Source organism: Rhinolophus sinicus, chromosome 1 (assembly GCF_057876585.1).
Source record: "Rhinolophus sinicus isolate RSI-liver-muscle chromosome 1, RSI-T2T, whole genome shotgun sequence".
NCBI classification, from domain to species: Eukaryota; Metazoa; Chordata; class Mammalia; order Chiroptera; family Rhinolophidae; genus Rhinolophus; species Rhinolophus sinicus.
This window is the reverse complement of record NC_142501.1, coordinates 50,864,175-50,879,215: the sequence shown is the minus strand read 5'-3', so window position 1 is coordinate 50,879,215 and position 15,041 is coordinate 50,864,175. Positions and strand designations below refer to the sequence as shown.

Here is a 15,041-nt window from a genome sequence, read left to right as displayed (position 1 = left end):
AAAACAATAAAGCTTTTAGAGAAAAAGGTCTTCATGACCTTAGAAGCAGGCAATGCTTTTTTAAATAGGAAATAAACAGGAACAAATATAAAAGAAAAAAAATGTGATATACTAAGTATGTGTATTTACACACACATAATATATATGATAAAAAAACCCCTACACAATTCCAGAATATAAAGAACTCCTACAAATCAGTAAGAAAAAGACAGCTCAACAGCAAAGTGGGCAAAAGATTCATAAAAGAGGATATGTAAATGGCCAATAAACATATGAAAATTGCCCAGGTTTATTACAGTTGTTCCCCGTTATCTGTGGGTGATATATTCCAAGACACCAGTGGATACCTGAAATCGTGGATAGTGCATATATGTACATTTTCTGTTTATGTCTCCCACCCACAATTTTGATGCCTTTCCATCTTAACTAGGCACTATCACACACTGTTGCCATAATTTTCACACTCTGAGGTGCAACAGCAAAACTAGCTTGAATTTCTTTTTCCTTCTTCACAATTTCACAGATAGAAGATCCATTCTCATGGCAGATCTTAGCAACCTCAGCATGTGATTTATTATTATTATTATTATTAACTTGAGAGCATTCACCTTTTCACTTCAAGAAAGCACTTTACAGCTTCTCTTTGGCATATCTGAATTGCTAGCATCACTACTCTTGTGCTTTAGAGACATTATTAAGTGCAATAAGGGTTACCTGAACACAATCATTGTGACATTGTGACAGTTGATCTGATAACCAAGATAGCTGCTAAGTGACTATGAAGCGGGGAGCATGTACAGCACAGAGATGCTAGACAAAAGGATGATTCACGTCCCAGCAGGACAGAGTGGATGAACATCGTGAGATTTCATCACGCTACTCAGAATGGCTCACAGTCTACAAGTTATCAATTGCTTACTCCTGGAATCTTCCATTTAATATTTTCAGACCACAGTTGACAGCAGGTGACTGAAACTGCGGAAAGCAAAACCACGGATGGTGTGGGGGCGGCTACTGTAGTTATCAGGAAAATGCAAATTAAAAGCACAATGGAATACCACTACCTACCCACCAAAATTGTTAAGATAAAAAAGGAAAAGATTAGGTGCTGACAAGGATGTGGAGGAATAGGAATGCTCACACACTGCTTTTGAGAGAATAAATTGGTACAACCACTTTAGAAAACGGGCAGTTACTCCTAAAGTCGAATATGTGCATAACATGTTACCCGGCAAATACATTCCTAGGTATACATCCAATAGAAATGTCTAACATGTTCTTCAAAATACATGTATTAGAATGTTCATGGCAACTTGTAATAGACAAAGTACATGGTACTTGTAAGAGACAAAAATTGGAAACTACCCACATGAACATCAACAACAAAATTACTAAATAAATTGAGCGATAGTCACACAGTAGAATACTATATAGCAGTGAGAATGATCTACAACTACATGAAAAAATATAGATGAATCGCTCAAGAATAAAGTTGAGCAATAGAAGCTAGACACAAAGAATATATATTTCAATTACATAAAGTATAAAAATAGACAGAACTAATCTATGTTGTTAGAAGTCAGGAGGCATAACATTTTTGGGTGGTTACCATTGGGAGGTTAGTGACTGGAAAGGAATGCGGGATCTTTGGAGTGCTAGTAAATGCTCTGTTCCTTGATTGGGGTGACATTGCCCTTGTTCTGCTATCCTCTTCTGTGCAGGCTACATATTCTTGTCTCATGACTGTCTTTGGTGGAAATTTATTTTTCATCAGAATGGTTGGACAGAACTCAATTTATGCTTATGTAATTGTTCAGTTTTCTTTTAATATATATATTTATCATTATGTTTTATTGAGGTTCTGCAAAATGCCTGCTTCTCAGAACTGGCGTTTCTCAGCAGGGGGCTCCGCAGCTTTTTGAGGTCTCTTTCTGATAAGAGTTCTGTGTTCTTTGTCCCTCTGCTTCCTTTCTGCCTGATCACCGTCTACCTTATTTATGATGTTGTTCTGCGTTTGAATTCTCTGATATTGTACTGATGAAGGAAGAGGGAGAGATTGTCTTTAATAGAAAGAGTAATTTTCCGATTGGGGCCAAATCCTGATGACACTGTATTTTTTGTGTAACTTAAAGATTTCACTGATTAACTGCCTGGCATCTTCTGCCCAGGAATGACAGTGCCATATCCAGCCATCCTGAATATGTGGTCTTATTGGCAGATACACCTCTTTTGTGGCAATGGATTTGTCATGCTATAATAGCTTGATAACACTAAACATTTAACTCAACAAATTATGGACTCTTCTCAATTATTCCGCACTCAACAAACATGTATGATTATAAATGTGGCTTCCCAAAGCTTTCTGATAGGCAGAGAATATGACTAGGTCGATATCACCTTCTGATCCACTTGATTTTCACTTTAAATTGGTAGGTAGGTATTTTGGTTTATATTATAAATCATTCTACATGCATCAAGTTAGGTCTGGGACACCAAAAATATCAAGTTTCTGGACCTGCCAAGCTGGTCCGTTGATGTTATCAAGGTGACCCTGTCTGGAGAGCCCACCATTCGGCTTTCCCCCAGATATAACAAACACACAAACAAATAAAAACAAGCACATTTTGTTGTGAAAATAGAACTAAGATTCCCAGGGCCTTCCCAGCAAAGGAGATTTAGAGAAGAGGAATTTAAATGCCCAGGAGTTTTAATAAATATAATTGAGTCAATGAAAAATTCTACTTTGAGATAATGTGGACAACTGCCATAATAGCATATTTTCTTGCCATCATCCTGCTGTTTCTGTATAGTAGGAAATGGCAATGAGCAGACTCATCCTCCAGCAACTTGTTCAGATTTGCACCTGACCTCTTCTGCACAACAGCTTGCAAGGAAACCTTCCTTGGTTTCCCACGTTGCATTTCTATCACAATGCAAGAGGCAAGCACCATGTTTCCCTGAAAATAAGACCTAGCCGGACCATCAGCTCTAATGCATCTTTTGGAGCAAAAATTAATATAAGACCCAGTCTTATTTTTCTATAATATAAGACCTGGTATAATATAATATAAAATATAATATAATATAATGCCAGGTCTTATATTAAGTTTTGCTCCAAAAGACGCACTAGAGCTGATTGTCCGGCTAGGTCTTATTTTCGAGGAAACAGGATAGCATGTCAAAACTGTTCTCTAGAAAGAGTGATTATTATTAATTTTTTAAAAATTTTACTTTTCCCTGTAGTTCAAAACCCCTTTGGCCTCTCTCCAGTGAGTACTGAAATTGCCAATCATCACTCCCAACTAAAGGTCTCCCCACCTAGGATGTTCCCCACACATGCCAGCTTCAAGGAGGGGCTTGTGCAGTCTGGCGGCTCATTCCAGCCTGCAGCAGCTGAGAGAGCATCATGGAGAGCAAGGCAGGGCTGAGCCAGCAGCAGGTCCTTCAGATGAGGACCTGCTATACTCTGGTACAACTGGGCTCAAGGGAGCCACACAATTAGTACAAACATCATTGTGGTGAGACACTTCTCCAGCTCTGTTTATTCTGTACATAAACCAAGCTTCGGTTCCATTAGGTTCAACAAACATTTGTTAAACATGTGTGCTGTATCAGATCATGTCCAAGGCACAGGGTAATAAAGATGAATAACACATGATAGGGACTGACTATAATACGCTTTTACAGCTTTATAGCTCCCAAAGCACTTTTCACATGTGTCAGCTCAGTGAAATCAAACACTGCATCTAGTCGTATTGGTACTGCACTTCCATTTTACACACGGGGAAGCTGAGAATCTGAAAGATCGGGTCACTTATCAAAAATTATACATACAGTTAATAAATAAAAGTTCTGGCATCAGAACACACGGATTTGATTCTTTATTCAATGCTCCATTTTTTTTTTAATATACATTGCTATTGGGCATATAATTACAGGGTGTTTCAGACACCAGGAAAGAGATACTACTTTCTTTCCTTATAGTTTTTCATTGTGAATGCCGTGGATAAAATGAGCCATGGGGTTCATATGATCACTGCTGAATTCTAAGATAATTTTCATCCCTGACCACTCAAATTTTCATCTGCTTGTTTCATTCCACAGGCTGAGAACTTAGAGTACTAAAATATTTTTATTTGCATACAATTCAGTTTGTTGAGTCAGATACTTGGTCAATAAGAAATGAGTAAGATCTGAAATTCTGCCTGTATTAGAATTTTTGAATACCCAAAGTACATATTTTCTGTTGCAAATATTTTGGCCCTTGGTTATATCTAATTTGAAATTGAATTACATACTGTCTTATATTCTACAATTATTTCAAATAACACCACTAGATTCCTAGATGAGAGCATCCCTATCCAGGCTCTGGGAGTGTGGCCAGGTCTAACAATATTTGCTGAATGGAATTTAAATCATGGCTGACCCTTCTACTCCCTAATGGGAAGCATTAGAGCTAATCGTTAAGCATGAGATCAGAGTGAGACACAGACTTGGGTGAGAGATGTGCTTCCACCTCTAACCTTGGGCAAGTTATAGAAACCAACTAAGCCCCACTGCCCTCATTAGAAAATGGGGATGTTAATGGCCATCTCTTCAGGGCCTTGTAAGAATTAAATGAGAAGCCTGGTATATAGTGAGACTGCAATAAATGCTGGGTCGTATTACCAAGCCCACGTTCTTGGATCTTTCCTGAGGTCCTTCTGCCATCCCCTATATGAGTATGATGTTTCTTTTCACTATCACAAACTGAAAGGTCAGAGTTCCAGAGCAAATTAAGCATGAAACATCTACCACAGAGGGCCTTGTATTTGCTGAAAATAATTGAATACGTATTTGCTATAGTGCTGGCTGTATAATAGAGTTTATTATTTTCTCTCTCAATTTTATTTGACTTTATTTTGTGTTAATGTTGGCTAGTAATTAATGATGGTTTCAAATCTGATATTTCTCTGAATAATTAGATATATCTTTGAATAATTAATCACCTTTACAAAGGTATGATAAATTAATTCTGTTACAGGAAAGCATACCTTTTAAAAGATATAAAATAGGAGACTGAATGCTGGTATACACTGTATTTCCCCAAAAATAAGACCTAGCAGGACAATAGCTCTAATGTGTCTTCTGGAGCAGAAATTAATATAAGACCCAGTCTTATTTTACTATAATATAAGACCGGGTCTTAATATGATATAATATAATATAATAATACTGGATCTTATATTAATTTTTGCTCCAAAAGATGCATTAGAGCTGATTGTCTGGCTAGGTCTTATTTTCGGGGAAACATAGTATTTCTGTAAATTTGGTTTGTTAAATATTATCTGTTTTTATCAGAGAGCTAAAATTAGCCTCAGTTTTGAGAGCTATAATAGCATTTAAGAATTCAATTAGATGATCCTTTCAGGCTAACAATGAGCAAAATGAAAATTAGAGCACAAGCCATCTATGACCGAAATCACATGAGGTAACTATAATGCTAGATGCATGGCTTTGCCACACTGAATTTTATAAAGCAAATTTTCATCTGCTTATTTCATTCCAAAGGCTGAGAATTTCAGAGTATTAAAAAAACACACAACAAAAAAAGGTCCGCTTGTTTCTCTTATTACATAATTATGACAAAGAGAAAATCATCCTTTGCAACCTTCTCAGTTTCCTTACTGCAATGGATTTATTCTTTTAGCAGAAATGTACTTTACCAGTAAGATGAATGGCATTCTCTGGTTCCTTATATTTTTTCTGTATCTTCTAATTTTTCTACAGTGAGCACATAGCACTTTCCGGATTAGGAAAAAAAGGTTTTCAGCTGTTATTTTGTTGTTGTTGTTTCTCATTGAAAAACAAATGGTGGTGTGGGGTAGGGGGCCATGCTACCCTCACCAAGGCTGGTCTAAGAATGTGTTGTGGGAGAGGACACATAGCTGTGGGGAGATGATCCCAACCAAGGATGTTGAGTCCCAAACCTGGGAATGCAGACAACGGGCCAACAAGAAATATGTGATGGTATGTGCCTCATTCTGCTCAGACTTGCGTGGCTATCATAGCATTTACGTGTTACTATAATTCTCAGACTAAAGAATAGTGCCCAGCACATAGTAGATGCTCAGTAAATATTTGCCACATAAATGACTGTAGTGCTAAGAAGGGACAGCAATTATTGTACCTCAAATCAAGGGAAATCAGAGTCACTGCCTGCCCGAGAAGCCAAAAGAGGGTTTTGCTCTCCGAAACTATAGTCACTGAATATTACGTAGGAATCACAATAAAGTAGAAACATCGATGCTCATGATTTAGTCATGGGTAACTTTAAACGGTTATAAGTTCTCAATTGTGCTTTTTCCTATCAAAACAGCATTGTAGAAAAATAAAAAATGCAGATAAGAGAAAAAAATGAAAACCACTGTTATGACAGGTATATATTCTTTCAGATGATCTTCTATGCATACATATAATTCATATATATGTAGTTTTTCTTTTATAAAAATTGGAATAGTACCTTTTATAATTTTTTGCTATGCCACCAGATATTTCTCTGCCACATTATTTTAAATGACAATATAGTATGACACCAGATGGATGTACACTAATTTATTCACCCACATTCCTGTTGCATGTTAAGGATGCACCATATTTTTTTCTGTTAGAAATAATATAGCAATGAATGTGTGCTACCCCATCATAATCGGATGCTTAACAGATTAAAGCAATATCTCAACTACAGAGAAATTGCCCTAAGTTACTCTTCCTGAAGCAGCAATGGGACTGACACCAGTTACAGGGGAGAAGGAGGAGGAGTTTGTGTCTGTCCAGTGCAGTGATAGGTCACCCAGATGAGGAAATTAAGCCCAGACCTGCTCTAACTTGTTATTACCTGTGTTCTAACAGTCTGTGTTCCTGGGTAACAAAGACACATTGTTATCAGAAAATCAGATTTATTTTCTGAAGTTGAAAGGAACTTAAATCACTAATTGTCAGATCCTTTATTGTTTTTTGGGGTTTATGGAGTGATTAAAGCATTTCTTTTTCCTAAGACTAGAACTTAGATCTCCTCAGCTCATAAAATCGCTAGATTTCTGTAATCACACCGGGATTTAATACTTTCATAATTGACGTCTCTTACTTGCACATCCCTCCCAGTCCCTTCCATGTCTAGCCTCCGGTGCTTCCAGAGAACAGAGCCAAGTTGCCACAGGCCTCCTGGGGTTCAGAGCGCACAGGGGCTAGGGCTGGAGTCTCTATATAGTGAGAAACATGGTACTAAAAAACATTCATCTGAAAGATGGTTCTACCACAAATCTTGGGCAATTTAAAAAATCAGCTGGAGCAGGCCCAAAGAAGAATGGGCTGTTGCAGGAGTGGAGTGTACTTCCAGAGCTGGTGGGCAAAGGTATGGGTTTCAAACCTGTGGGCCAAGGCTCCAATCATTATAAAAAGCCTACCAAGAGGGCCCTCCCCCCCAGGGTGAGGACACCTCAGTAGACAGCTCCTGTAGGAGCCCGACATCCCAGTGAGCACTGTCTCTGAAGATCACCGATGTGCCCCCAGGTTAGAAAAGAGGTAAGTAACATTAGATGTCTGCTGGTGTCCCAACTATACCTGATTTCAGGGTGCATGCTGTATGAGATATGGCATAAGGCCCTTCATAAGTTATAAAGTGCCATTAAAGTGTTCATTATTAGTAAAAATGACTCTGAATCATCAAGCTAGTGCTCTAACAATTTCTTATCTCATATCTCTATTTCTTAAGTTTTTGATCGCAACCTGAGAAATTCTGGAAGTCACAGGGCCAGAAGAACCAGAGTGATTTCATCTATTCAAATTCCTGCTCCCAGACAGGAGTTATGTCCAAACACAGCCAGACACCCCCATGCCCACACCCACCTCAGCACACTAGATTCAGAATCATGTCAAATGTCAATCTGCTTTCTACTACCTGTTGGAGTCATTATTGAATGGTCAAAGATGCTAATAGATTGTGCAATGTGGAAAAGGCCAGAGGAATATCTATCTGTCCTATTTTAAACTCCTGAGAAGGCAACTCAACCATCTGTCTTGGCAACCCATTCTAGGCTGGAATCATCCTGTCACAAACATCTCTCTTCTGTTTAATCTAAATCCTTCAAATGGAGCCTCAAGCTAAATTCATCTCATTCCATTTTCAAATAATTTGGAACACAATTACCATCTGGGTTATAGAATTATACAATGTCACAGGGTTATGTGAACAGTAAATGAAATAATGCATGCAAAACAAAGCTCAGTCTCTGGCACATCATAATGGCCCAATACATATTTACTGTTACCATCATTATATGTACCAGTAATATAGGGAAGGGGTATGAGGATTATTTTTACAAAATAAGAAACTAGGAGATTGGATTCCACGCCTGTTACACGCCACCGAACACAGAACTCAGGCAGACAATCACACAGAACAGACCATCCGAAGCCTATTAAGCAGAGAGATTCCATTGTAATGGCCATTCCTGTAATTAAACTTATTACAAACTAGCCACAGGCTGTACCTTACAAAAGTTAAAGATAAACCTGCCCCTATTCTTGTACCTTTCCTGAAGTTAAAGATAAACTTACACCATTGTTCTTTCCTCTTTTTCCCCCATACCAAGAAATTTTCCATGGAAACAAGAAACACAATAAATCCTACTCCTACGGCCGACAGGGTCTCTCTCCTACTAGCGACTCCATCTGTGGAGTGGCCTTTTCTTACTCTGCTAAATAAACTCACTTTCACTTTAAACTCTGTATGGCTCACATTTGCATTCTTTCCTGTGTGAATCCAAGAACCTTCTTGGCCCAGGGCTTGAATCCCCATTTCGGGGGATTCACCCTACCTATATCACAAGTGACAGAAACACAAATCAAAATCATTTAAGCCAAAAAAAGGGAAGGAGTGGAAAATATAATTTAAAAGGAAGTGAAAATGTGCAGTGGCCTTCAGGGGCTCAATGTTTGCAGGGCTCCTCTTTCCCTATCCTGCCCTCATCTTTCGCACACATGTTTTGGCAACCTGCAGACTCAGGTGGGGTAAGCCTAGACTAGGTTCCCCATTTATCAGTTCATCAAATATCTTGAATGCCAAGCAAGTGTCAAGCAGAGTTCTAGGAGCTAAGCAAAAAGCAGTGACCAAGACATACAATTTCTGCCCTTGTGGAATTTACTTCCTAGTGGAAAGAGTGGACCAGGCAGAGAAAGGTGAAGGGATGCTAGAAAGATTAAAAAGTTATCCTCCACAAAATAAGGTCACATATTAAGGTCAACTCCTAGCTTTCTCTTTTCCAAGGTAAGTGAACCCACCTCTTTCATAACTCCTTTCCCCTTGGACAAATGTGCAGAATCCCCCAAATCAGGTCTTCCAATAGAGAAATAAACTTGTCTGCGGATTTTGAGTCTAGTTTATTTATGCATTTAGTTTATTTATGCTGTGTAATATTTGCATAACGTTTCTATGATGTGACTGCAGCTATAATAACATAACCTTGTTTCCACATTTGAAAGTCACTTATTATTTTTAGACTATTTTTGTCTTAAACATAAATCTTCTGCTTTCACGGTTTCCTTTGAATAGGATGGTAGTTACTTAGTAAAATACTGTAAAACCTAGTCATTTATTAGTCATTTAAAAAGTATTCCTGAGTAATTTTAATTCTATTTCTCTGTAATAACCATTCTAACTGTAAAAACGAAGGCCTGGAGACCAAGGCTTTCTGAGAATCCCAGGAAGTGTTGCCTAACTTTAGAAAAATCTCAACCTCTGCCTCTCCCCTGGGAACTCCCAGTGAGAAATGCTTCCATGAAGCATTTCAGGCTGTGTTCTTCTCATGGTAAAGTTCAACTTTTCATGAAACTGAAACTCATCTGAATCAAGCTGCTCTCACCCGACAAATCTTGATTTACCAGTGCTAGTCCAGATTGATTCCTTAAACAGGCTAATTAAATTAACAACGCACACAACTCTATTTAAATATGGCACTGGAGATCTGTGCTACCCAAGTGAATCCATTCAAGGACAACATAGGGACTAACTCTCACTAAATTCATGTTGCTTTAGTGTGTGTGTCTGTGTGTGTGTGTGTGTGTCTGTGTGCGTGTGTGTGTTGGGGGGAGCTGGCTATCGCTTTTATTCTTTAAGTAGTATTACAAGTTATGTGCCCTGACCCCAACTGTTTTCTCAATTTGGTCCTCTTTTCAGTCTCTCCATCCCTTCCGCTTTGGTTAGAATCTCTTACCAGGGCAGTGATTTATTTCTTTTAATCTGGATAAAATGGACAAATGGGGCATTTGGCTTAGTCAAATCCCGTCGTTAAAATTGATCTCGGAATTAAAAAATGGATTTTTAATCTAAAAGCTCATCAGCCCTACGCCCTCCATCTCATATTTGTCCACTTCGGCTTTTTTTTGGTCTACCTGGGCTTGCACCTTTCCTTGCCCGCTGGACCAAAGCACGCTTGAGTCAGGCGTCCCCACCCCCAGTCCAGGAAGGGACGAAGAATCTCCATTTAGACACTCCTGGGATCAGATCCTGTCCAGAGCAAGCCTTATCTGTTTTGAAAGCTTAATACCCTTATCTTTGCGCTTCAGCCCGAAGGTCTACCCCACGCCCCTTTTCCTGTGCTCCTCCTTTGTGAATTGGGCACCAACCCTGATGCCGCCTTCTGAGTTAGGAAGAGGACAGAACTTTCCCAGTGAGGTTCTGAGTGTCCCCGCTGCGCCTTCCTGGTTCCTCAACTAGAGAGCCTGTCGCATTACAGGGAACAGGCTCAATTTCCCTTTTCCCCCCGACCTCCCCACACGTGGGCGGAGACGGAAGGCTGCTTATGTTTATTTTGTAAACCTTTAAAAGCAACTGCACTTAGAGCCGTGGAAGCCCGCTGGCCCTCCCCCAAAGAAAGCTGTAAGAGGTCGGGGAGCACAGTAGACCCTCACGGCCGTGACTAAGTGGGGTCTTCAAGGGTGTCACCTCTCCTTCCCGGGCTAGGCGTGTCCCCTTTCACCTCCCAACAACCCACCACCACCCGATTCTGGACTGGCCAAACGGATGCAATTGGCCAGAGTGGCTGAGCGCGTCTTCACCCGCGGGACGCCAGCCCTGGCCTAAGGTGTGGACCCGACTCGCCCCCGCGCCCGCGCCCTAGCGCGCCCGCTCTTCCAGGTCAGGGAAGAGCGGGAAGAGGAAGGCGGACCGCGGCGGCGAGACCGTGGGGTGGGCACCGGCCGCTGCTCCGATTGGCTGCGCCGCCGCCCCCTTCCCGCGCCGCGTGCCCAACGCCACGCGCCCAGCCCGCTCCTGTGCTCAGCAGCGGAGCTGGTTCCCGCAAGAGGGAGGACGCGCAGGGGCGGGACCCATCTCCCCGCCCCCAGCCGACCCCAGCCGCGCTGGGATAAAACCCGGGCCGCGGCGCGACAGAACCCCGGGTCGGGCTTCCACCCGGTCTCGGAGAGGCGGGGCCGGGTCCCTTTCGCTGCCCGCGCCCCCGCCCCTCGGACCCAGCTCCGGGAGCGGGGCTCCCCGCACGCGGACACAAGACGGCCAGAGCGCCGAGGCAGTATCTTCAGCTGAGCGATGAACAGAGCCAGGGAAAACCTACCAGAGCCGGCGGAGACGTTTTCTGCACCCGGGGTTGCTGCCGCCGCCACGGCTGCTTAAAACTCCCAAAGTTGAGAGCCAGCGAGAGGCTGCCGCCCGCCGGGAACAGGAGGGAAAGGAACTCGGAAGATGCAAGAGTGACAGACGCACAGACCCTTCAGAAGACACCACCATCGGCGACCCAGCCCCAGAGTCCGTTGGCTTCTCAGCTCTGTGAGTTGTATTCTGGACGGGTGGCTCGCGAAGTATTTCCGTTTAATTGTTTATAGCATTGGTTTGTGTATTTTTGTGTCTGTTGGAGGGAGGGGAAAAAAAAGCGGGATGCACCTTAAAAAAATAACGGAGTTTCTGACGTTGAGACGGTTGCATTGAGAGATTGTGGCTGTAAATGTCTGTAAGCAGGAGTAACCCAGGAAAAATTGCAGTTAACAGTAAAAAGGCATGTAGGCTCCCCAGTGTGAAATAAAACCTCCATTTTAAAGTTACTGGAAAGAAAGCAAGGTGTGAGTCTTTAGGGGTTAACTGGTGGTAGTAAACTTTGTTTTTGTGTGTGTATGTGTGTGTGTTTTTAACTCCCTTTAAATATTGATTGTTTACCAGGTTCACTGATAGGAGGCTGAGCTGGTGGTCAAAGGCGCCTGGAAGAGTCTTAGAGGAGACCATAATGTCTTTGCGTTTACACACACTGCCCACCCTGCCTGGAGTTGTCAGACCTGGCTGCAAGGAACTGCTGTGTTTGTTGGTGATCACGGTGACTGTGAGCCCTGGCGCCTCTGGGGTGTGCCCCACGGCTTGCATCTGTGCCACTGATATTGTGAGCTGCACCAACAAAAACCTGTCCAAGGTGCCTGGGAACCTTTTCAGACTGATTAAGAGACTGGATCTGAGTTATAACAGAATCGGCCTTCTGGATTCTGAGTGGATTCCAGCATCATTTGGAAAGCTGAACACCCTAATTATTCGTCATAACAACATCACCAGCATTTCCATGGGCAGTTTTTCCACAACTCCGAATTTGAAGTGTCTTGACTTATCATCCAATAAGCTGAAGACCATGAAAAGTGCAGTTTTCCAAGAGTTGAAGGTTCTGGAAGTGCTCCTGCTTTATAACAATCACATTTCCTATCTTGATCCTTCAGCATTTGGAGGGCTCTCCCAATTGCAAAAACTCTACTTAAGTGGAAACTTTCTCACGCAGTTTCCCATGGATTTGTATGTCGGAAGGTTCAAACTGACAGAACTGATATTTCTAGATGTTTCTTATAACCGGATCCCTGTCCTGCCAATGCACCATATAAATTTAGTGCCAGGAAAGCAGCTGAGAGGCATCTACCTTCATGGAAACCCATTTGTCTGTGACTGTTCCCTTTACTCGTTGCTGATCTTTTGGTATCGTAGGCACTTTAGCTCAGTGATGGATTTTAAGAATGATTATACCTGTCGCCTGTGGTCTGACTCGAGGCACTCCCATCAGGTGCTTCTGCTCCAGGATAGCTTTATGAATTGCTCTGACAGTATTATTAATGGCTCCTTCCGTGCACTTGGCTTTATTCATGAGGCTCAAGTTGGGGAAAGGTTGATTGTTCACTGTGACAGCAAGACTGGTAATGCAAATACCGATTTCATGTGGGTCCGTCCAGATAACAGACTGCTGGAGCCAGAGGAAGAGGTGGAGAACTTTCACGTGTTTCACAATGGAAGCCTGGTTATAGAAAACCCTCGTTTTGAGGACGCTGGAGTGTATTCCTGTATTGCAATGAATAGGCAACGCCTGTTAAATGAAACTGTGGATGTCACAATAAACGTGAGCAATTTCACTGTAAACAGATCCCATGCCCAGGAAGCATTTAACACAGCTTTTACCACTCTTGCAGCCTGTGTGGCCAGTATTGTTTTGGTACTTCTGTACCTCTATCTGACACCGTGTCCCTGCAGGTGTAAAGCCAAGAGACAAAAAAATATGCTAAACCAAAGCAATGCCCATTCATCTATTCTCAATCCCGGCGCAGCTAGTGATGTCCCCGCTGATGAATGGAAGGCCAGTGCTGGCAAAAGAGTAGTGTTTTTAGAACCCCTGAAGGATACTGCAGCAGGGCAGAATGGTAAAGTCAGGCTCTTTCCCAGTGAAACAGTTATAGCCGAGGGCATCCTAAAGTCCACAAGGGTGAAATCCGACTCAGATTCAGCCAATTCAGTATTTTCAGACACACCATTTGTGGCGCCTTCTTAATTTTGTGCCTCCCTTTGTGTGTGGTGTGCCAAATAAACAACAAGACGAAGTGTTTTTGGTTTTTGAGATATAACCAATGGTCTCTTTAAATGGTTGGTAGGAAACATGGTAAAGTACTTTGGTTCCTCAATGTGCCGGAAAAAGATGGGGTTGTTTTCCCAAGTTAAAGTTCTAGAGAACAATATCTTAGTCTTTAGCACTACTAATCATTTCAAAGCTGGCCTGCAAGTGATTTGACTGACATTGTCCTTTTATTCAGGATTCTTGAAAGAAAAAATAAATTTTGTGTTTTAGTGTTCTTTAAAAAGAGACTTTGCTAACTTATTAGGACCAACGTTGAGTTATTTTCAAGAAAAGCATTAGTGTCCTATTTCATTTAGAAGAACCAAACAGCAGTTATTTATAAAGCACAAAGTAAAGTTAGATTTGGGACTAATTCAGTTGAATTCATCATTTCAGACCACAGTAAACAGACTTCACTGATAAAATTTACTGGGCAATGCCACGTTCCATATCCTGTTAGATAAATAGTGCAATAAAGGTACATTTGTCTAACTGTCTTCTTTCCATTCTGTAAATTTCCTATCCTTATTCAAAAGATCTTATTGAAAGTTTAAAGCCATCATGATTTGTTGCCATAAATACGTAGGTGTCGATACCAAAATGTCTGAGTACCTTCTTAAACTCTTGTTCTAGGAGATTAATATTTGTTCATATGCTTTTATGTATGTACATCTTAAATTATATGAACTATTAAGTAGATCCTACTGTATTGTGCTTTGGGCATTGGAATTAATGTAAGTATATGTATTCTGTGACTTGATGTTCTGTTTTATTTGGCTATTTAAAAACATAAATCTCAGATGTTTTATGTGATCACATTGTTCTACTTTGTGTAAAGCACCCACTATAGCAAATATCTCTCCAGAGTTCTTGGAGTTACAGTACAGAGTTTATTTTTTTAAGGGTAAAACATGTTCTAAAGTGTTCTACACTGATTTATACCTCCTGTATCACATTTTACTCTGATACCATTATGCACTTCAACCAGGTTTGGAAGACACGTAAGTTCTAGTTTTGTACCGTGTGAGACCCAGGAGACCTCTTTCTTATACCCGTAATTGCTGTGAGGTAATTGAGTACCCACTCAGGACCTAGGTTTCCTCAGCTATAAAATGAAAGTTTCAGACGAGGTGATGT

General features: G+C 41.2%; 2 protein-coding genes across 3 annotated transcripts in view; one reads left to right on the top strand and one right to left on the bottom strand.

The window, feature by feature from the left end:
- The window catches only part of PCED1B (PC-esterase domain containing 1B), a 127,874-nt gene extending 116,122 nt beyond the window's left edge, over positions 1–11,752 (bottom strand). For both annotated transcript variants that reach the window (XM_074325792.2, XM_074325797.2), the window contains exon 1: positions 11,613–11,752. The gene's annotated coding sequence lies outside the window, so the exon portion shown is untranslated. The remainder of the gene's footprint in view (positions 1–11,612) is intronic.
- On the top strand, positions 11,695–14,717 carry AMIGO2 (adhesion molecule with Ig like domain 2). Its single transcript, XM_019748401.3, has 2 exons — positions 11,695–11,824; positions 12,212–14,717. Exon 2 carries the CDS (start codon positions 12,276–12,278, stop codon positions 13,839–13,841), a length of 1,566 nt encoding a protein of 521 aa, XP_019603960.2. The 5' UTR covers positions 11,695–11,824; positions 12,212–12,275; the 3' UTR covers positions 13,842–14,717.
- Positions 14,718–15,041: the final 324 nt, after the last annotated feature.